At 38.4% G+C, this 23,556-nt stretch overlaps 1 protein-coding gene across 3 annotated transcripts in view; it reads right to left on the bottom strand.

The window, feature by feature from the left end:
• Nucleotides 1–21,306, bottom strand: part of Tespa1 (thymocyte expressed, positive selection associated 1) — a 41,392-nt gene extending 20,086 nt beyond the window's left edge. Inside the window, exons 1-5 of one of the 3 annotated variants that reach the window (XM_087901993.1) lie at nucleotides 21,156–21,306; nucleotides 18,554–18,729; nucleotides 12,190–12,288; nucleotides 3,932–4,138; nucleotides 3,027–3,069 (exon numbers count right to left, since the gene is read on the bottom strand). In XM_087901993.1, the coding sequence (XP_087758119.1) occupies nucleotides 3,027–3,069; nucleotides 3,932–4,094 (206 nt within the window). In that variant the 5' untranslated portion in view covers nucleotides 4,095–4,138; nucleotides 12,190–12,288; nucleotides 18,554–18,729; nucleotides 21,156–21,306. The remainder of the gene's footprint in view (nucleotides 1–3,026; nucleotides 3,070–3,931; nucleotides 4,139–12,189; nucleotides 12,289–18,553; nucleotides 18,730–21,155) is intronic. The other 2 variants (XM_087901992.1, XM_087901994.1) reach the window with 2 other exon arrangements.
• Between the last annotated feature and the right edge of the window lie 2,250 nt (nucleotides 21,307–23,556).

Raw genomic sequence — 23,556 nt, 5'->3', positions numbered from 1 at the left:
CACTACACAAAGACCAAATAAGGAATGTTGAGAGTGGGGAAAATAGCTTTTCCTGGGGTAGAGCATAACAAATTGTTATCCAATATCATGATCCAATATCCAAAGATTATCCCTGAAAATATACATACAAATAATATTACAGATGGATCAGATTATATTTAAAAATATGTGTATATAATACATACATATATATTATATACATATACATGCTTATATATGCAACGACAATTAATATAAAAAGAGGCTATGAATTTGAGTGAGAGGAAAGGGGGTTTGGAGGAAGGCGAGGGTAGGGGAAATCATGTAATCATCTTATAATCTCAAAAATAAGATAAATAATTCTTAAAATACCTTTTCTCTTCATCTGTTCTGTCTTCATCTATCCGGCAGCTGCCATGATTTAAAGCTTGTCTGCCCTGTGGCTTTTACCTCAAATTCTAATAAAATGGTACTTAAACTTCCTTCCAAATTTTTTTTTAAGTAAGAGTAAGAATACCAAAAGGGAATTTGGATCTCTTGATTTTTATCATCTAATCCTACCTGAAGCACTGATACATTTTGAGTTTGGCAGTATTTACTTTCCAAGTATTTTTGAGATGGAAGCTATGACTGATGCTTTGGGTGTAGCCTCAGGTGGAGTCCGGAGTGGAGAAGTGTGGGTGAAGGGGTTACAAAGGCTGAAGTGCACCTGACGGGGCTAGTACTAAGCCAAGCTTCCCTTCTGTCTGTGTACAAGCATGTACTTAGCCAGATGGCTCTTGAAGTATCTTAGATATTTAACAATGAAAAGGGACTCATAACTGAGAATCTGTAAAGTTGTGCTTCAGTTTTATGAAGTTGATCGCATATATTAGCATTTTCAGCCAGTACCATAATTTCAGTACAATCATGAAAAATGTCGACTATGGTTCTTGAATCTGAATTTTTACTTTGTTACAATAAAATTGTGTGTAAATATACATAATAAGGTGTGAAATTACAGCAATCCAATTGAGAATTGATAATTCAGTTAAGGAAATGATCAACATCTTTAGGCATCAGAGAAAGGCAAGTCAAAACAACTCTGAGATTCCATCTTACACCTGTTAGAATTACCAAGTTCAAAAACACTGATGACAGCTTATGATGGAGAGGATGTAGGGTTAAGGGAGCACTCTTCCACTGCTGGTGGGAATGCAAACTGGTACAGTTGCTTTGGAAATCAGTATGACCATGCCTTAGGAAAGAGAATCAAGTCTAACAAGTCTAAAATGTGAAATTTATTGCTCTTTCACATATATGAGTTAGCATGACAATAACCTTACACATTGTTTTATACGAAGTGCATGCATTTCAAATGTGACCTATCATATGGAATTTTTATACATGTGATGTCATCTTAGCATTCAAAAAGTTCCATATTTTGAAATACTTTGAATTAGAGCTACAATTTCTTCATTTGTCTACTGCCATCAGAATAACAATTAAAACAGAATATTATTTTACTTATACATTACTCAATAGAAATGTCTGCACATATTCTGAAAAGAAAACTGTTATAAATAACACAGAAAAAAGCAACAAAATCTTTAATTTTTAAAAAGTGAAAAAAAGTTAAAATAATCTATGTCAGTTAATACTGAACAGCAATCAAAAAGGATTGATAGATTCACAAAAATGGGTGAATGAACATCACAAATAATGCAAAGCCAGAAAAGGCAGTTCAGAAAATGCCAAAACTTGATGTGGGAGTCCCTTCCGTATGTTGAGAATACCATTGGTTAATATAAAAGCTGCTGTGAGCCTATTGCAGTGCAGAATAGGGCAAGGCAGGAATTTCAAGCAGACAGAGGAAGAGAGAGTAGCCAGGGTCAAAGAGAAGCCATGTAGTCGCTGCAGGAGACAGACACGCTGGCACTTTGCCAGTAAACCACGAGCCTCATGATAAAAATAAAATAGTAGAAATGGGTTAATTTAAGATGTAAGAGCTAGCTGTAAATATTCTTAAGCTATTGGCCAAACAGTATTGAAATTACTATAGTTTCTGTGTGATTATTTCAGGTCTGGATGGCCAGGAATGAACAAGCAGACTCTGCCTACAAAAACATAAGTACGACGTTATATCAACATATTGATTAACCCTGCAAGGCAGAAGAGTGACGGAAAAATTATGAAAAAGGGCTTTTAGAATGTTGGTGGTGTTCTGTTTGAATTATCTTGATATTTCTCTTTGTGAAAATCCATTCAGCTACTAGTTCATAGTCATTTATCTTTAAGTAGGGATATTTTGCTTCAATAAAATTTAAAGTAAAAATAAAATTGTGCTGGTATATATGATACATTTCAATAAAATTTACATTAAAGCGACACTGGTCAAATTCCTGATTTCTGCAAATCAAACTTCATTACCAGTACAAGATATAAGACACTCATCCTATAGTACTCAGATTGTCCCCTGTGTATGACTGTAGTACAAAGACATAAGACAGAATTTTTTTTTTTAAAAAAAAGAGAAATTTGGAAATATTTTCAAAGCATAACAATTACCCTTCAAGAACAAGGGTAAGCAAGTTTGCAGGCTTCTTTGTGGTATATTAAATTGTTTTCAAGAAAAGAGGTGGTACTATTTTAAAGTCTCTGAACCCTTCATGGTTTTGAAGTCCCTGAGCCTTTCCTGTGTTCTGCTACTGAGAAGGAATATAGTCTACCTCCAGCTCTTTCATTTTAGCCACACCATGTAAAACTGCAATCAGAATGGGAAAAGTGGGGGCTGCCACTACTCCCTGGGATTCTAAGAAGAGGCAAATTACCATCTATTCTGAGCTCTATTCCAGATCTCTCCTGGATTCTCAACCAGGTGAACTTTATTTCAGTTCTGAGCTATATTTGATCCACAGCCTAGATCACCAAGTGACCCAAGACCTAAGTCTCTTCCTCATGCCTGCACATCAAATTGATTCTTACTCTTTTCCTGTCTCTGAGTTTACAAGGACGGTGTCCACCATCACAGTCAACCACCAGCCGCATCTTTGCTTGTGAGAACTTACCCACAGCCCTGCAGCCAGTCCTCAATCTTATTGATTGGATTTCCTAGAAAAAGCAGACGCTGGTTATTGTGGTAACTGAAAAAAGCCACACCGCCTCAAACAACTCAGGGCATTCACCAAGCTGCCTTCACATAAGCCACAACATCCATAGAGGGGAGATATAAAAGGGATGTATTCATATGTAAAGATGACATATATGTCTCCTGCCTCTGCCTCTCTTCTATCTACCTCAGAAAATGGCAAGTTCCAGTGTCCAGGCTACCATGCTTCTGCTTTCTTTTCCCAAAGATTGGCAATAGGGATGGTTCCTTTCCCAAAACTAAAAAAATGAAAAGAAAAAAGAAATGAAGAATGGTAGAGAGGGATACATGAAGGGAGGAAGGAAAGAACTATCAGGAGAGGGACAGCCCTAGGCCTGTGTTTTCTAACAACTAAAACAGGGTGGGTTTATCGGTGCAAAAGTTTTTGTTTCAGACTACATTTCTGGTCTTTCTCATTGTACTGCAGATAATATGGGTATGTGAGAAAGAACCCACTGCTTGATTGAGCAAAGAATCTTCAGAGAGACTTCTCAAAGGCCACACGGCAATCAGAGTTGCAGCCTGAATCTGGGCATAGACTGTATGTAGTCTTGTTACACAAGCAAACTTAATTCACAAACAAGCCCTCTTCCTTTGACACTCACAGAAGATTCTCAGGATGGTGCAAAGGTGTTCCTTTTTGTTTCCTAAACATATGCGTGCCTCCTCCTCACACAATTCACATATCATATTACACTACACCTCTCTTACACTCTTTGAAAAGAGCCTCTGTCAGGTCCTACTTTAAAGCGAGGTCACTTTCCATCCTTTGCAGACTTCTGCAAGACACAGTGGATATCTGTGTGATGTCCAGAAGCTTCTTACCTTCCTGGAAAACATCATCCAGGCTGGAAGGCTCGGGATCCAGTGCATCCTGCAGGGCAGCTGCAGCCTCCTCTTCCAGGACCTGGGTTTGCCAGTTACGACTTTGTTGTAACCATGCCCTTCGTTTCTCCCAGGATGTGGGGCTCAGCACTGATGCTTCCATGGTCCTGGGCCACTTTCAGGCTTTTCTACCACACTGACACCCTCCTGGAGGATGAAACACAAGGAAAATCCTTCACCCTCTATTCAGAATCCACTCCTATTAAGGTGACTCCTAATTTTCTGTTTGGACAAAGAGTCTGTTCTATTTGCCTAATTGGTAAAGAAATTATGCATAGCCATTTGCTGTTTCAGCCCATCCACTACCACCACCAAAAAAGGGAATGCCCTGAAAAATCTAAGTACCAGGTCAAAGCTTTCAAGTCAGTGAGTCTAAAAACTTCAAACACCATAGGAGTTTGAGGTCACCAAGGAAACATTTTTGACTTAAGTAGTCTCTATTTCTCATGGTAACTGAAATACCCTATTTTGAAACACTTTTCTTAAGGCATGTTTGTTAGCTCATACCTGTAGCTCTAGAATTCAAAAGGCTGAGGCAGACAAATCTAAGCTACAGTTCAACATCTCCGTGTTTCAAGAATCTGTTTAAAAGAATTGTTTTCTTTATTTTTTAAATTTTTGACTCTCAAAATTTACCATTGCAACTAAAATATTTGAGGGACTGAGGAGATGCTCTAGTCAGTTAAGTGCCTAGCACACAAACGTGAGGACTTAAATTCATATCCCCAGCACTCACATATAAACCAAGTACAGGGATAGATCTATAATCATAGCTGTGGATGCAACATGTAGGATCATTCCCTGAAGTTTGCTTGTTGGGTAGACAATCTAGTCAAATCAGTTAGCTTTAAGTTCCATGAGAAACCCTATTGAAGATGGATGCTATAAAGTAATCCCATACTAGCTCAGAATTGAGCATAATAAAGGGTTCTTTATTCAGGAGTAGACACAGAGATCATGGTCCTCTGCACGAATGGGGAAAAGGAACCAAATCCAGCAGCTGAGAGAGTGTGTGTGCAAGCTTTATGGATGCATTTATAGTATAAGAGACCATGACTGGGCTGGTGTCTTAAAGTCTATTGCCTGAAGGAGTTCCCACAGCATGCCCCCATTTTGTCTAAATAAGAGAATTCTAAGTTCAATACAAAACTATATACAATAAGAACAAATATAAAGTATAAACATTAGAATTACAATCAGTATAAACAATATCAAGCAACAAATATATGCTAAATGTTTCAATAATTTTCCTATCCTAAGAAGTCTAAGTCTTGCATTAGAAATGGCTTGGCAGTCATGAGAGAATAATAACTATGACTACCTAATCTTCAACCCCATCAAAGACATTAGAGAAAATAATATTACTTGAGTAAAATGGAAGTGCAATCAAGCAACTTCCAAAATGTGCAGTAAATGACAGAGACAACTGTTTACCTAGGCAATCATCCAAAGTTTCAATTGCATTGTTGGAGCAACCAACTTTGGCTAAGGCCTAGAGTAACTGACAGACAATTTTCAGAGGCAGGAAAATTTTCAGAACCATCTTAGTCTGTTTTGGCAAGGTTTGGCAGTCTTTTTTCTTGTATCCTGCTTGTCCTGTTCGGACACCATGCATTTTGTCAGTGGTCAAGAGATTGGCAGTTCCTTGCCCAAAGGGTAGTTTTGCCAAGAAGAAAACAAACTCCAAGTGGAGTGTCTTCAGTGCCCAACATTCTCTTGGGAATAGATTGGTGCTGCCAGGAGCAATTATGTCTCATGTCAACAGAACCCTAAGGTTTTTTTTTAAATGCCATATTCTATAGTTCTTTTAAATTGTTAAAGATGACCTACCTATGTGGAATACAATCTTTATGTATCTAAAGAATCTGATTAGTCTAATTATATGTGTGACAAACATATATGACTATTGACATGTAATTCTTAATGCTTCTATAGCTTAATAAAGAAAGGCCTCATATTAGAATATTAAACAATCTTTAAAGAACTGTGCAGCAAATGATGACAATGACCTTGAAATGCAAACAGTGTGTAAGTATCTTGATCAGAGGTAGAAATGTATACTGAAATGTGATAAATATATCCTAAAATTGTATCAATGTACAAAATGTCTTAAGCGGAGATATAAACATGCATGCATATAATATGAACAAAATAACTTTGCCTAGGTGTAGAAATATTGTAAACAGAAAAAGGAGCATATTCAATATAACAAACACAATTTGAATTTGTATAAATATACAAGAATCTTTACAAATATAAATGGTCTATAATTAATAACTCACAAGTATTTATTCTATAACCTCCTATTATTATTAGTGTGAATACACTCACACTAATCTACTTATTATCCCATCCAATTTCTCCCCTTTTTTTCGAAGAAGATCCCTGAGTCTACATAATTTCCACCCCAACCCCCAACCCTATACCAGTTATAATCAACCCATAATTGATATCCCTAACTCTGAGGACAAACTTTATTGGGAGATGGGAGGTCATATTCTAGAATTGCTTCCAGCTGTAATGGGGCCAATGTTCTTTCAATGGGATTCTGTAAAAGTAAAATGATGATTAAGTTTCAAGATTACTTTCTGGAATAAATGCAAATAGTCTCTGAATATTTGGTTGGGTTTTTCTGAAGTTCTTATTTGAAGTTCTGGCCAGAACATTGTAAGAAGGTGCAACATTTCAGCTAGCCAAGTGGGAATCATTTTGAGCAGCTGAAACCCAAAATTGATTTTAAAGTAGTGCTAACAATGTCATGACATCATATCAAAGCGGTCGAATCATTGTTCTGGGGCCCCATCTTCTTCCTGGAAACTTTAAAGATTACTGCAGGAAAATTTATTGTTCATTATGGAAAACTTAAACATTAATCATATAGAAATACATTCAACAAAAGGTATGATAGAAACAAACATAGGTATGGAGAAAAGTAAAATTTTTCTGAAATTATTTCTTTTTTCTGTTCCATATCAGATGGCTCCTGACATGAAACAGAAACTCTGAATTTTTTCTTCAACAACATGCTTGGATTTAGACAAGGTAGTCATTGTCCAATTCCAAAGCCAGCTTTGATTTTTAAGGATGGATATATATATATATATATATGTATATGTATATATATATACATATATATATGTATATATTCAGGTAATAAAATTTTACCCTGCAGATGACCTGTCCTCATAAATCATTTTTCTCTTTGCTTGGTAGTCCTTTCTGGATAGTTATCTTTTCTTCTTTAGGCATCTAAATATCCAGGTACTCTTGACTTTTTGAACATGAGTATTTTCCTGCAAAGACAAGAATAGGACCCTGCCCAACTGTTATGAGGTTTTCTTACCACCTGTATGATTGTCACAGCTATGAATGAGTTGCCATTTGTGTTTATCAATAGGTTTCTTTTTTTAAAACTAAATCTTTATTAATTTTGATGGCATTCATAGGTTTTATTCTTCTGTAGGGACAAGAGTTAAACTCCTTCCCCAACACAGCATATCTCCTGGTTTCCATTCTGAGGTCAACACATAATTGAAAAACATTGACTAATTTAATTCAGAATTAATTTCTATTGTCCAATGTTTCTCTGTTGTTATTGTTCCTTTCTTACTACCCTTAAGAAAATTCAAGGCTAATAAATCATTATGAAATCAATTTCTGGGGGTATCTTCCATCCCTTTCTGTTTGTTTAATACATATTTTACAGTTTGATGTGACCTTTCTAAAACTGCCCGATCTGTAGGATTGTTTGATATGCCTGTAATATGCTTTATATTATAGTAAGCAAAAAAAACCTGTTTCATTTTTTTAGAGACATACATTGCATCATTATCTGTCTTTATTTGTGCAGGTATACCGATATTGGCCATAACTTCTAATAAACGTGTGATTACTGAATCAGTCTTTTCTGAGCTCAAAGCAGTTGCCCATAGAAAACCTGAATAAGTGTCAATGATGTGATGCATATATTTTGATTTTCCAAATTCTGCAAAGTGGAGCAATCCATCTACAAGATTTCATTCCTCTGAGTAGTACCCTTTGGGTTATTCCCTGCAGGTAGCAGTGTTTGGTTATAGAAAGAGCAAGTAGGACATCTCTTTATAATCTACTTAGTTCGTTGTCATGTAATAGAAAACTCTTTCTTTAAACCTCTGCTATTAACTTGATACTTTTTATGAAATTCTGAGGCCTTCAGCATATTTCCAAACAATAATTGATCAATTTCTGTATTACTCTGTGCTAGAAAACCTGGCAGACCCATATGGAATTGCATGTGTGTTATGTAGATGGGACAAAGCCTATTTGTAATTATATCTTGAACCTGAATGAATAATGAAGTCAACTCTGCATCATTTGACTTACAAAGTATTGGCACGGGGTGGGGCTACTGAGCATTCCCTATGGGAGCATAGTTCACTTATATCTCCTAGAAGGCTGAGAATTATTATAAGTAGTTACTGTGAAGGCAAATTTTTCTCTGTCCTTTTCTTACAAGGGTATAGTGAAGAAACAATCTAATAAATCAATAACTATAAGAGGTTATCCTTTAGGTAATAGGGAAGGCAAAGGAATTCCAGATTGTAGAGTATCCATAGGTTGAATTACTTTGTTGTCAGCTCTTAGATCTGTCACCATTCTCCATTTTCCTGATCTCTTTTCAATAACAAATACAGGAGAATTCCAAGAGCTGGTTGAGTCTTCAATATGGTGAGCATCTAGTTGCTTCTGTACCAGCTGTTCTAAAGTCTGCAGTTTCTCTTTTGTTAACAGCCATTGTTTAAACCATATTGGTTTCTCAGTTAACCTTTTTAAATGTTGGGCCATTAGTATCTCTGAAGATTTGCTAGTTGCTTTGTGTTCTTGCACAGCCTGAATAGCTCATGACCTTTGTTTATAGCACCTTATAAAATCCTTCTGCAGAAATCTTAAACTGAGTATTCCATTGCTACAGCAGGTCACAATCCCACAAATTCACTATGATATTATCCTCAGGCTTGCTCTCTGTCCTTCTAGTCCTATGCATTCAACTCATCTTGTGCTTTGTTTGACTTGAGATAGAGTTCCAATTCCCAGGAATTGAATATATGCCTCTTGAAAAGGGCAATTTGGAAGCCTATGTCCACTAATCCCTAAATTACAATATTATTTACACACACTATTAGCTTTGGTCTTTTACCATTTATAGAGGTCTGGCAAAATTATGCTTCCTATTTCCTATTGGAATTTTTGATTCATCCTCCATTTTTATTCCATCATCCAGAACAGTATGATTTTTTTTTTTTACAGCAGGTAATGGAATTTTTAAATTTTTCCCGGTGGGGCATGTTCTCCACATTGACTGGGAATGACTAGACCATGTTTCACATTGGGGCCTGAGAGAGGCCCCCTAAGGAGTTTCCCAATGGTATCAGGTTGCTTTGTCTGTCTTTTGTTGATCTACATTCATCAGTCCAATGTTGGCCTTTGCCACATCTTCCACATAATCCAGAAGATTGAGAACTTCTATTTTTGCCATTCCCAGAGGAGACATTATTTCTAAAAATTCCTTGTCCACAATCTATTGTCAGATTTCCTTTTCTACCACAATTAAAACATTTGGCATTTTGATATCTCCTCATAACTTTGGACATTACTTCTACTTAAGCCCAGTAATATAGTCAAATGTTTCATTTCAATGTTCATTGTATGCAGGATCCATTCATTCAATAGTGCTGATCTAACCTTTAAAAGTCCAAGTATCTTTTTGCATTCTAAGTTGACATTTTCAGAAGCCAGAGATTCAATAAGTACTTGTCTAGCTTCTGGGTCTGTTATTCCTATTTGCATAGCCTTAGTTAATCTTTGTAAAAAAGTAACTGAAGTGTTCTCTTTGGCCCTGTTTAACCCTAATATAAGATTCAATTATTTTTCCTTGTTCTTGAATCCTGTCCCAAGTATTTAAGATTGCTGTGTGGCATAGGGACAAGATGTCTTCATCATAAAGAGCTTGATTCTGTGGGTCAGCATAAATGCCCTCACTAATAATTTTATCTTGGGAAGACTCAAATTCTTTTGCTTTTTCCTGTTGTTCTAAATTTTTTCCTCTTCTCGCTAATAGCATTTCCATAGCAGTTGAGTTCCATCTCTATGGACTGCTGAGACTAATTGAAATCAATTTTGTGGGGTTGTCTTATTGCTTGAAGCCCATCTTTTCACCATTTGCTAACAGTTGATGAATGCAAACCATAAAATACTACTGCTTGCTTAATTTCTTTTAAATTGCTCATACCTATAGGTTTACATCTACATTCTTTGGATCCTTTTGTCCATTTAGAACTTAATGGTTTGTCAGAAGTGATTAGAGGGTATGAAGTTAAAATCCTGGGTAAGTCATCTCTGACTGTGACATGTACTGGTGATGTTAAATCTTGTCCTTGAACCTTCTTTCCCTGCTCATCAGCTCTGATAATTTCCTCACTCATTTCAAATCATTTTACCACTGCATTTTGTAAAGCCTAACTCTCTTGACCTGCATATAATTCTAGTGCTTTCATTGAGGCATTTAGCCTCTGGTTCTTATTCTGCACATATGATTCCAAGGTATGAAAATTTCCCATTAAGCATTATTTCTCATTCTTGGATATCATTTGGATGGTGTGCAGATGACCTTCCTGGAGAGATATTCTATCTGCTAATGTATCATAACTTTTTTTTTTAGCAGATTTTGATTTTCAAACTCAACAGCAAATTCAATGAGTCCTTTCATATTATTTCTCAGTACTCTTTAACATGGGTTGAATTTTGTCTGTCAGATTAATTTTATTCTTTTCAATGGTATTAATTTTGTCAGCTTGCTGTTCAGTATTAGTCTGTAAAGACTGTATCATTTCTTAAAAGTGACTGATTCTTGGCTCTCTTATCAAACCATTTTCTTAAGGACATAATATGAAAAACAAATCTAAGTCCCAATATCCAATAAATGGATATATCAGAAAAACCATACAAACCTTGCAGAATACCATCCACAGCATAAGCAAAAAGGTTATTAAATTCCTGGATGCTAAAGTTATCTGCAATTATGTAACTTCCAAATATATTGATTTATTTTTTAATCAAATAAAGTTACCTCCTTTAAGAGATTTTAGTAAGCTGTTATAGATGTTATTTGCCAACAGGTGTTGTGGTTGCCACCGCATAGCAACAGAGACACAACCAGCAGTAGCATGAACAGTCCTTCCTGCTCAGTTCCACTTTGGCATCTGCTTAAACACTGACAAATGTGTTTTGCATGACAAATTAGGAGCAATTAAATCAATTATATACATGAAGATTTTTTTTTTTGGTGGTCAGAATATCAAGGAAGCCAGAGCTTGTGAGCAGGGAACAAAAACTGGAAAGCGTGCAATTCACCACACAGCAGGGAAAGTGGCACAGGGGGGCATGCATGAGCCAAAGAAATTACCAAGCTGTTGCACGGTACCTCCACAGTGGTGGGATTTTGAAAAAAAACAAAACAAAAAAACACCTAATAGGTGAAATCAAGTCAGGCAGGTGGGGGTGGAGACCTTCTAGGCCTCAAACCTTTTGAGCCTTTTGGGCCTATCCTAGTAGGCATGGAGTTGGGATTCACATGGGTACCAGATGAAGATGGATGCTATAGAGTAATCCATATTCACTCAGAATTGAGTATAATAAAGGGTTCTTTATTCAGGGGTAGACTCACAGATCACAGTCCTCTGCACAAATGCCGAGCAGGAACCAAATCTGGCAGCCAAGAGAGAGCATACAAGCTTTATGGCTGCATTTATAGTATAAGAGATCATGCCCAAGTGGACTAGTATCTTAAAGGCTACTGGCTGAAGAAGTTCCCACAACCCCTCCCCCTTTTGTCTAAATAAGAAAATTCTAAGCTTATCTCAAAAAACAAGGTGAAGAGAGATTCAGGAAGGCATTTCTATTGGCCACAGTCTGTACACACACACACATCCGCATTTACCCATGCATGCAATTCACACGCACACTCACCAAAATCTTAAAATTTACATTTTATTTTGTTTTTGGATTTGTTTGGTTTTCAGTTTGATATATTCTTTTCCCAGGATGAAAAGAAGATATAATATAAACAAGGAGATGCTGAGTTTACTATCTTAAGCCATGCCTCCAGTGGTCACTTTCTAGTTTGTGAACTTGTATTTCCACATTGACTATAAGTTACTTACTCAGTTTGTCAATGCAGTTGTCTGTCCATATAGTAATAGTTCATCTGGCACTTCTGCATTCTTCCTCAAAATATATACTAATGCCTCTAGGCACATATTCTGAGAAGAATAAATGGAAAGAATCATTCGGTTGCTCCAATAGTCATCACTCACTGTCTTGAAAGGCAGGCATTAATGCACACTCAGTCACAGCCACATCCCTCCACCAGGAGCTAGTAGACTAGCAACAAAACTTTCAGATTTTATTTTTCCATTCCCTGGAGCAGCCATGCATCACTTCATCTTTGGTGTTATACTTTGAATTGTATTGGTTCAGGAAAATAAAAGAGAAAAATATAGAGATTTCAAGAGCCTTCTTTTAAGATTCATTAGTGAGATGTTCAAAGATTCAGGTACTAAAACAGCTACCTTTTAAAACAACATCCTGAACATAAAATATTCTATTAGTGCAATAAATTTTTTTAGTTGATTTGTTTTGCTACAGATAAGATGTATACTGAGGAAAGACAATGTATATTGCTGCTGTCTAATCTTGGACCCTTCCCTTCAAGCCCAGTCCAGGTTTTGTCTTCTAGGTAAGGCAGTTGTTAGCACTGTGAGACTGTTATGCTCTGCACTTCTTTTTGCCTTTTAGGAAATATTCAATATTTCAATATTCTTAACTAAGCTCAGGTCAAAGGAAAGCTACAAAGAAGGTCAGCAGAAGAGACTTGCTGGCATTAGGTGATCGAGGATGGAGCTGCCTCCAGGATTCAGGAAGTCTCCATAAAGCCTGAATCAAAGTGTGTTTTCCTAGTCCTGCCTTCCAAAATATTTAATAGGCTGCTTCCAGCCAACCCAGAAAAGAGAATGCCAGAAGTTGGCTTACCTGTTTCTTTAATTCCCTCACAAAAATCACAGGGAATCCTTGATGTACAAGGACATTTTTGGTGGCTAGGAAAACTTCAAAGGAGGTCAGCAAGGGAAGGGAAGCATGGGGAAAAGGCAGAACGGTAGAGGGAGGGAGAGCTAAAGATGGAGGTGGAGGGAGTTGAGAGAGAATGGGAGAGAATGAGGAAGGAAAGTATGAGGGGAAGAGAGTGAAAGAAGGAGAGAGAGAAAGAGAGAGGTAAATGGGGGGAGAAGAAAGGACAGAGAAAGAGAGGAGAGACATAATGAGGAAGGATTGCCACACTGTACTCTGACACCTTATTGTCAGTATCAAAATCCCCCTGTAGCCCCTTGTTAGAGAAGATTCCCTACCTGGCATGACAAGTAAAAGGTCTCTGCACCCTCTTGGATATGTTTCTAGATTATGTGCCTCACATTATTGATGCTCTCATTCAAATAAGCTAATTTCCTCTCCACCTCTTTTAGCCATGGTTTTTCTTACATCTTTTCCTCTCCTTTTTCACCGTAAGTATTTGCTGTACTCAAGCCACAAATCCCCCAATCCATTCTCAACTAATTTTCTCCAGGAACCCAGGTGTAGCTTCTGCATTTGCCCTTAACCCTGTCCCTGTGTGACTTTTCTGCTTGACTTTTCATTTTGGTTATTATCATCAACATACATTACACTTTTATTAATCTCTCTTATGTTTTATTTACTCTTCTAATTAGGACATAAGCTCCAGGTAGGAGGTGCTTGTTTAGATTGTCCATTGCTGTGTTTCCAATGTCTGAAACAGAATCAAACACGCTCTTGGCTAAACATATACTCTAAATAAATGAGTGCTTCTTAGGTGACTATGCTCCATGGGAGCCCAGTGCCTTACAAGTCACCAGAGGCATACTCAGTGCTCAGCTTCAAGGCTTCCAAAAAAATTAACAATGTCTGGGAGCAGAACATTGGGAAAAAAGAGATGAGATGATTATGCTAAGGACTGTTCTTGCAACTGAGGACAGCAGTGACGTGTGGCTGAAAATGTCTGTTCCTTGTCTGTGCGTTCTTACACAGAATTTTTGCTTCCTGCAAATACCTAAAGGAAAGTGTGCATGGAAGCAGAATGTTCAGTACTTAAGGAGCCACAATGGAAGGCTTCCAAAACAGGCTGTAATTACAGGCAGCAGAAAGCAGTGAGCTAAGAGTTCTGCCACCCACTGCAAAGAGCAGTCATTTTCTGGCAATTTGGATGAGAATGGAATTGTTTCTTCACTTTAAAAGACAGCTATTGCAGGGGCTAGAAATATGGCTTAACCTCTAAGTGCTTGCAAGCAGAACAACTCAAGTTAGATCCTCAGAACCTATAAGAAAAAAGCTGAGAGCTACAGCACATGCCTGTAATCCCAACACTGAGAGTGGGCATAGTGTGATTCCTGAGTCTTCTGGCCAGCCAGTCTAGCAAATTCCGGCATCAATGTAAGACGCGATCTCACGATTTAAGATGGAGACTGATGGAAGAGAACTCCTGACCTTGACTTCTGGCCTCCACATGCATGTGTGCACATGCACGTGTGAAAATACTCACCCCCATCCACCCCTCCCAACACAGCACACCGATCATCTCAGGAGAGAGGATGTAAAGGAACCAACCTTACCAAATATGGTTCATTGGTGTGGGATCTAAATAGAAATTAATTTTCCCTAATCTTTGTCATGTTTGGGTTTATAGTAAACTGTTCACAAAGTAATAAATGTAACTATTGTAAGAATGGATAGTAATATTGGGAAATAGAAATAAATAGAAGGGTCTGGTTGATGTAACAAGACTAAAATATACTGCTGGCAGATAAAAAAACTAAGTGTTCTTTCTGGAAACTTGGAGGAAGTGGCAAATGATATCAGATAAGCACACCAACTGAGTATGCTACAAAGAAATGACAGATGGGGGTGGAGATGGCAAGGTGAAACTTTGGAGGCTTTTGGAGGGAGGCTGTCTAATATAGAGATAGGGGTGAAAATGGTTATTCAAAATGTTCCAGTCACAACAAGAGTCATCAGACAAAAACACATTCTCGCAATATAAAGAAACATCGTGCAGGGTAAAGAGCATAGGCAGGAATCAGGTCAGAATGCCAGCCACACAAGCTTGATGACCTGAATTTAATCGCTGCAATCTAAGGTAGAAGGAAAAAAGCTGAGTCTTGAAGGTTGCCCTCTGACTTCCCTACACATATACCATACACATACAAGCAATGATAATGGTAAATGATAATAAAAAGTAAAAGTGTAAAAAACAAACTGCCATTTGCATTCACACCATTTTACCAATCAGTGTCTAGCAACCAACATGTGCGCTTGTGTCATATTCAAGAAGACAATGTGTGCCGTGTCTGTGTTAATGGGACCATCCTTTGTACAATCTCCCTAGTGCCCAACAACAAGACATGGTATGGTGTTTTTCCAATGGCGGTAACTCAGCAAACCCTTCACCTCCTGAAGAGCAAGATTCATACTTTTTCTGGGAAGTTGCACTCAACTAGTATATGTCACTGAAGAGGTACAGACCAACTACCTTTCTCTATAGCCTCAGATCTTCTGTGTGTGTGCTACCTGCCTTGTAGTGAAGAGAAGCTATGGGGCGTCATCTTCCCAGGCTTTAGTTAATACAACATAAGGGCAACTCAAATCTGATTAAGGTTTAAAGCTTAAACTAGCAAATTATCCTATTTTTAGAAAATTATTTTCTACTCTATGTTTTCAATTCCTACTCAAAAAACTTCTCTGAACTCTACAATCTTCCTTGATGCTGATTCTGTTATAACATTGACTGTACTTATCCAATGTGGAGACAGAAGCCTGCATAACTCTTTTCTCCCATTTTCCCACTAACTCAAGAAAAGTGCCACATAGGGTCAGTTCTTGCCTGAATTCCCACTAAGGCTTCTCCCCCCATCATTGCCCTTTGTCCTTCCACTTCTCTAGATGTTTCTCTAGAATTGTTTTCCTTGAATTATTTACCATAGCCTACCAAGAGGTCTGGAATCTAACTACAACCAAATAGAGCAAGAGAGGATGTTCTTTGTTCTGTGAAGGGTATAGAAAAGGCAGAATTTATAGAAGTCAGGATGAAACCACATCTGTGGCTTAAGAGCAAAGGATTGTTTAAGAACTCTGAATGTCTGTCTTCCAATAAAATATCAAAAACAATGACTGCAGCAGTAGTGAAAATTGAGAAAATGTTATTATTGCTGAACTGAGAACATTGCCAGCATCTTGCCAGTTTTACATTGCCATTCCATTTTCTAGAAGAAGCAGCTGGAGTTTCATAATGCACTGACATGGTGAATCAAAGAGTGGGTATTAGTAATAACTGATTTGTGTAGATCTTCATATATATATATATATATATATATATATATATATATATATATATATGTCCCGTTAATTACTTCACTTAATCCTGACCAACACCTTAAGCTAATCATTAGTATCTGAAGCCTAGAGAGAATGCCTCATTCACAGATGGGTATTTGGGACCTTGAAGGGCTTGGATTTAAGGTCACATTGGTCTGATTCCATGTTGGAAAATCTTTCCACACATACTGAAATAATAAAGTAGCCTATTGTCATCCAAGTATCAGCAGATAATACAATCTGGGATGAAGGAAAGTAGAGACATTTTAGTAAATTCTCCACTTGACACACTGTTCAGATTTCTATTTTAGGATCTAGTACAGGAGAAATAGCATAAACCCAACACATTTTGTACTTAGCTGTGTGATAATCACAGCAAAAGTATTGCTTTGTTTGTGCTAGCATCATGGTTTTCTTCCTGCCTCCATCTTGGTGATTGATCTTGAAGCATACAACCCTCCCTTGGGCTTTCAGGGAAGTTTTCTAACAAAAAAAGATTCAAGATTCAAGATTACATGAAAGTGTTCTTCATTGTTTTGATGTTGTAGAATTAGAATATTAAGTAGAAGCTGTAGAAGGACACTGACTAAACTAACAGAGTTTACAGTAGTCACAGCCCTGTTCAGCACAGGCCCAGTTACTGAGCTTCTGGATTGTTTTAAAACAGTCTGGGAAACATTGTGGGAAAAGTAGGGATGGATTGGTTGCTTTCAGAAGGCCCGGAGCAATGAGTATCTACCACTAGAGCAATGAATATCTTCCACAATTTGCTGTGAACATAGCTTTCTCCCGCAAGGGAGAAATGTGATTTTCATTTAGAACTGGAAATTGTGGTTGATGCATTTCTGTGATGTGTTATATTAACAATGTGCCAAATGGGCTGCTGCTGCTGCTGCTGCTGCTGCTGCTGCTGCTGCTGTTGCTTCAGCTGCTGCTTCTCCCTCTTCCATCTCTCCTTCTCCTTTCTTTTATGTGTATTGAAAATAGACCTTTTTCATATAATATCCTGGTAACAGTTTCCCCTCCCTCTACTGCTCTCTGTTCCTTCCCACCCAGTTTAATATTTAAATACAACAAATGGGCCTACCACCATGAAGTTGACAAACATCAGTTCTGTTTATATGTGGCTCAACTTGGGGATGTTTTAAAAGGTCCAGTAGGTAGTGTTTAAAAGTGTTTAAAAGGCCCAGTTGGTAGTGTTTCTTTTTCTTTAGAGTGTTATTTAGAAACTCGGGGAAAAGTTAGGAAGAGCTTGGGTCTTGGAATCAGAATATTCCTGTTTAAAACCATAGTCTGTCCATTTATACTTGTGAGTCTTTTGAAAAATTATTGAACCTCCCTGTATGTTAAGTGCTTTCAATATGTAAACAGATAATTGTCACACATTTTGGGCTATCAGATATTAAAAGTAGATAATAAATAATGTGCAATATTGCAATTAATTTTCTCTTACTATATCCAATCTCTAAAAGTAGAATAGTTTTAAGAATCAGAATGTAGAAAAGGGAGTGGCCATCAGAATACACTAGAATGTGCAACACCGAAATGTTAAATAGGTGTGCTCACGTTAGGCACTGTGAGATAAAACAACCCTTCGGTTTTTTCTAAGTGTGTGTGTGTGTGTGTGTGTGTGTGTGTGTGTGTGTGTGTGTGGTATATATTTACAGATACATGTACCCATATGTCACCCATAGAGGCCAAAGGGCCATATTTGATATTTTCCTCTGTCATTCTCTGAAATACTCTCTCACTAAATTTGCGATGCACTGAATTGCCAGGCTGGCCAGACAGTGAGCCCTTGGGAGTCTTTTGTCCCTGCTACTTCAACATTGATAATAGATGTGCACCACCACCTCCAAATTTTTACATTTGTACTGAGGATCTGAGTTCAGGTACTCAGGAAGTTTTACCCATTAAACCATCTCTCTAACCCAATAGTACCTATTCTTATATAATGCTCAGAGGGATCAGAGAGAAATCTAATCCTTGTCACTCATTTTAGAGAAGAGAAAACTAGACAGAGATAAGGAGGAGTAAGGAGGGATAGGGGGAGAAAGGGAAAAAGGGAGGACAGAAAACAGGACTCACAAATTTGTATCCCAAATGTGTTCTCTCTTCTTTTTTTTTATCACACAGCCTTCTTTCTGCCACTCTTGGTTCTGGATGAGTCTTCAGTGGGCCTCCTTCCGCAGACACAAACTAGAAAGGTTTCTCTTCTCTGTTTGTGTGTTACTTATGCCCCATGTAGTACCTGTGAATTTGGACTGAAAGTGAGATCAAGCATAAGAAAAGAGAAAAAGGAAATAGAGTTTCCATGATGTGGCCCAACAGAATTTCTGCATCCATAGGCCAGGCATAGTCTTACTGATTCAGAAGACTGGGGAAATCCCAGAGCAAGCAGCATGTCTCTATGAACAGAGCAAACTTAACCTCAAGCCAGGCGGACCTTCCTCAAGCCTGCATACCCAGAATCTACAATAGACTATCACATTCCTTCCTAGATCAGTGATAGCTGTCTTCCTTGTTTCTGTTTCTCAATATTCCACTAGGAAGATCATTGGACCAAGGCTTATCCTTATGGTGTAAGAGCATTCTGAAATATTTATGGCCTAAGGGAGCACTTCAATCTCTTCTTTCAGGGGGTGGAAAAATGGGGTGTTATTTATGAAATAATAAAAGGAGAAAATGTCAGCTACTCAGTGTAACTCCTTTGACTTTCCTTTTTCATGCCCTTCTTTCCACAAACTAGCTTAGCCGGATACTGAAAGCAAACTATCCAAGTTCTTTCCCTCTCATTCCCTTTCTTCTTCCTTCAGCATTCAGATGTGAGTGAGTTTTGTGTTTATAAATGACCGTAGGAAATATTAAAATCATATATTTGGAGCAAGTCATCCTGTACTGTTGATGTGTGAGAGGCGCCATTTAAAAAAATATGGGTAAGCTACAAACATATCAAGAATAAGAAATAGCAGCTCAACCTGGCTAATTATACATGGCTTCGAACAGACATGTTTAGGATGAGTGAAGAGACTTCTTGACCTCTGAGTGATCCCTTTGCATTGATATCATTGATTCAAAGTCTTGTTTCATGGTCATAAAGTTATTTCACTTCTGTTCTCATCTTTCCCCTTTTTATTACACAGTAGATACACACAATCTTCTCATCCTTCAGTTTATTTGACACAATTCTCTTCTCAGCCTAAATCTGTGTTTTAGGCTTTCTCACTGGGCCTGGGCATGGTCTGGGCACAGTGCTGTGGGTTTGTGGTTCATCACTTTTCTTGGCCCCTAAGTGGAAATCAGGATAGCTCCTGGTCTGAAAGTAGAAAGAACTGCTTTTATCTTTTCCCTTGCTGTCACTAAGGGTGAAGAATCAAACTTTCTCTTTATCATCTATTAGAATCTGAATCCCAGGCCTTGAACCTAAAAGGATTGTGCTGGTTCTCCACAGCCACTATATAATGCTTCATGCTAGGAAAATATTTCAACTTTCAGAGGGTCAAAGGAGTTACGAGAAAATTATTAATATGATTATAAATAGCCTCTAAATGACCTGGGTGCTTGTAAATAAACCACGTATTGATTCTGTTTCTATCCCTCCTACTATGGCTTCATCTTGCTGGCAGTGATAATTCCTCGGTAGCAGTCAACCAATAAACCTGGTCTCTCCTCTTTTCACCATCGGTTCTTGCATAGGAGAACACAGACCTGTGGCTCTCACCACTCTTGCTGAATATCTGCTGAATCGGAAATTCGGGCACACAGTTTTCAAGCTCCCAAACACTAACTCCCCCTGAAACGCATAAAACCTCCCATTAAGGATATTTATGAAATACAAGTCACAAGTATGTCCTTGGTCATTGCTTCCAAATGATTATTATCTTATTAAGCCACTTCTACAGTATACTTTTATCATGATGGGGCTCACCTCTTCCACCCACTAATGACCTTAGTAGAACACAGGGCTGTGAGAAAAACCTGGTGTGAACGATATTTCTATGCCTCCCCCCTCCCCAGGATACAGATGGATGGTTACCCTGAAGCAAAGTGTGTTGGAGACTCCAGCCCCATGATTAGGTAGATCACTGAAAGGTGATCATATCTAGAATGAGATACGGAGAAAAATTTAGTGTTCACTGAATATGAACTGTGGGCCTCTAGTAAATCTGGCCTGTCATTGTCCAGCCATGTGAATTCTCCTACATAACTTTCACATACACCACTGCATTTTTCCTCCACATCTTCTCTGAAGATTCTAAAGAAAAAGATCCAGATTTAGGTATTCCTAAATTCAGAGATACGGGCTCTAGAACGGGACCCGCCATTCAGAAATTGTTGTCCTGAAATTGTTCTCCTTTAGAACTCTTCATAGTTGGAAATAGAATGAAGTGAGCCCACATGTGAGTTCCGCAAGATGCTAAGAAGAGCTCTCATGGAAAAAAATATCAATTCAACTCATCAAGTGAGACCATGATTCATGACCCTAGAACAATCTCATCTGGTAATCAGGAGGTAAGTGAGGCAACCTTGTTCAGAAAGGCCAGTGATAATGTGTAGAGTCGAAGTCAGGGATGGGAGGTTGTCTCCTGACACATCTCTTTCCTTGGAAGCAAGATTTTTCTCCTGACCCATGTCCTTCTCTCTATTACTACCAGCCCTACCCTGAAACCAAGCTAAAAGATACACTTACCAGAGGTAAGAAAGTTCTCCAAATGGGTCTGAGCCCTACTCAGAAGTGGTGACAGAACAGAGGACGGTGAGATTGTCTCATATCGAGGACGGTGACTTTCTCTCTGTTCTCATTCAACTGTCAGCTCAAAAGGGGAAGCGGATGTGAGAAAACACACACACATCTGCACATGCATCTGCACAGTCTCCGCCTCCTCGCTAGCCACATCCTCTGCTTCAATGTAGCAGAGTGAAGAACAAAGCATCTACTACCTGTCAGCTCATAGGTAGGAAGCTCATCCTCTGAGAGGACTGCTACTGTGTTTACCACACCTGGGGATGAAGGGAATCTGGGAAAGTCTCCCTTCATTTACTTAGAAGTAGAATCCACTCCTGCAGCCAAACAGAAAGGGGTTTAAAAATGAGACTTGTCTCTCGATAAAATCTATTCGCAATTATCCCAGAGGAGTGGACTTCTTCCTACCTGAGGTTTCCATAACTTTCACATTCAGGTAAATTCCCAGAAGTGGCTACTCAAATACTATCAGTGAAAGCAATTTTTATGTATTAATTTCTTTTTCAATTTTTATTGCATTTATTTGTATTCGTGTACGTATGTATACATGCATTGTGTGTGTACATACCCATGTCACAGCATGCATGCTGTGGCTAGAGGACAGTTTGAAGGAGTAAGTCTACTCCTTCTGCCATGTCGATCCTGGGGTTTGAACTCAGGCCATCAGGCTTAGCAGGCGTCTTCACTCACTGGCCACAGGTTTATTACTGAACACTTAGCTTGTTATGCTTAAACCACTTCAGTTTTCCTTATCCTAGAAAATGACTACCTTTTTTTTTTTTTTTAAAGAGTTGGACTTTTAAAGTCTATTACACCCTCATCTGTTTGCCATCTCCCAGTTTCAGGAAGCCTTACTGAACTCTTGAAGAGTTCGCCTCTTTCACTTTCACCCCAGGTAGCATTTAGCACCACTGACCATGCCTCCACCATTGCTCCAGCCTCTCCTGCTGGGCCTTTTCTTTGTGTCTTTGATGGTTCTCTATTCAGTCTAGATATCTGCTACATCTCTCTCCTGATTTTATTCTTTCTTTATAACATTATTTACTATCTTAGTTACCTCTCCAGTCACAAAGCACTTTAAGGAAAGAACTGATGTTGGTTCACCAGTCCAGCACAGTAGGGACGTCACAGGAAGAGCTTGATGCAGTTAGTGATGTTGCGTCTGCAGTCAAGAAAGAGAGAGACACAAATGCTTACGCTCAACTCACCTTTTCCTCTTTATACAGTCCAGGATCCCAGTCCAGAGAATGGTGCCACACACAGTGGGCGGGTCTTCAACCTCAAAAATTTATCAAGATAAACCCCCACGGCATGCCCAGAGGTTCCTTTCCTAGGTGACTCCAAGTCTCATTAAACTGACAATTGAAATTTAACTATTACACTTACTTATCAATACTTATCGGAATACTCATTTTACAAAGCGCTCCCCTCATTTGCTAACTCTGACTGCTTCCACATGTACATTCTCTTTTAATTTTAGGATTGTTCTGCATTGGGTTTCTTTTTCACTATGGCCCCAAATTTCATTTCAAGTCCCAATGGAGAACCCCCTGACACTAGTTAAGCACAGCATGGTAGGGAAAAGTCCAAGTAATGTTTTAAAAAAATTTTTAAAAATTAAGTTCTGGGGACATGATTTTCTTTTCATCTTTTGTTTCCCTATTCATTGAAATATGTCATGTATTTATTCACTGTATCTGAATCACATCCATCCTTCATCTCCCACCCTCCAACTCCTTACAGGGCCACGCCATAACATCAACTTTCCCACTTCATATGCTCCTTTTATCCTTTACTTTTCGATCGCTAAGTTCAAGTAGTGCCACACCCCTAAAGAAAAGGGACTCTCTCACCCGTCAGCGACTGCTAAATAGCTCTTCATGCTGGAATTTTTATTTGGCTTGGTCGTGTCTATAGATCTTCGATTTTTAATAAAAGTTTATTAATTTATAAAAGTTTCCATTTCCGCCTCTCCTTCCAACACCCGTCCACTCCCCCCACTCCCTCTCCTCCTCCCTCTTCGTCCCTAAGAGCAGTCAGGGTTTCCTGCCCTGTGGGAAGTTCAAGTTCCTCCCCCCTCCCTCCAGGTCCAGGAAGGTGAGCATCCAAACAGACTGGATCCCAAAAATCCATTACACGCAGAGGAAACAAGTCCCAGTGTCATTGTCAATGGCTTTTCAGAAAGACCCCGAGCCAGCCACATTCAGAAAATCCGGCCACATTCAGTGTCTATAGATCTTGAGTGAGTAATCATTGCTGTCCTGGGTTCATGTGTGTAACAGTCCAGGGAACAGTATTTCATGCCACCTCTCCACATCCTCTGGTTTTTACATTCCTTACCTCTTTG

The sequence above is a fragment of the Myodes glareolus genome, chromosome 26 (genome assembly GCF_982192425.1).
Source record: "Myodes glareolus chromosome 26, mMyoGla1.1, whole genome shotgun sequence".
Classification (NCBI taxonomy): Eukaryota; Metazoa; Chordata; class Mammalia; order Rodentia; family Cricetidae; genus Myodes; species Myodes glareolus.
Note: the sequence above shows the minus strand (reverse complement) of the source record. Positions and strands in the feature narration are given on the sequence as shown.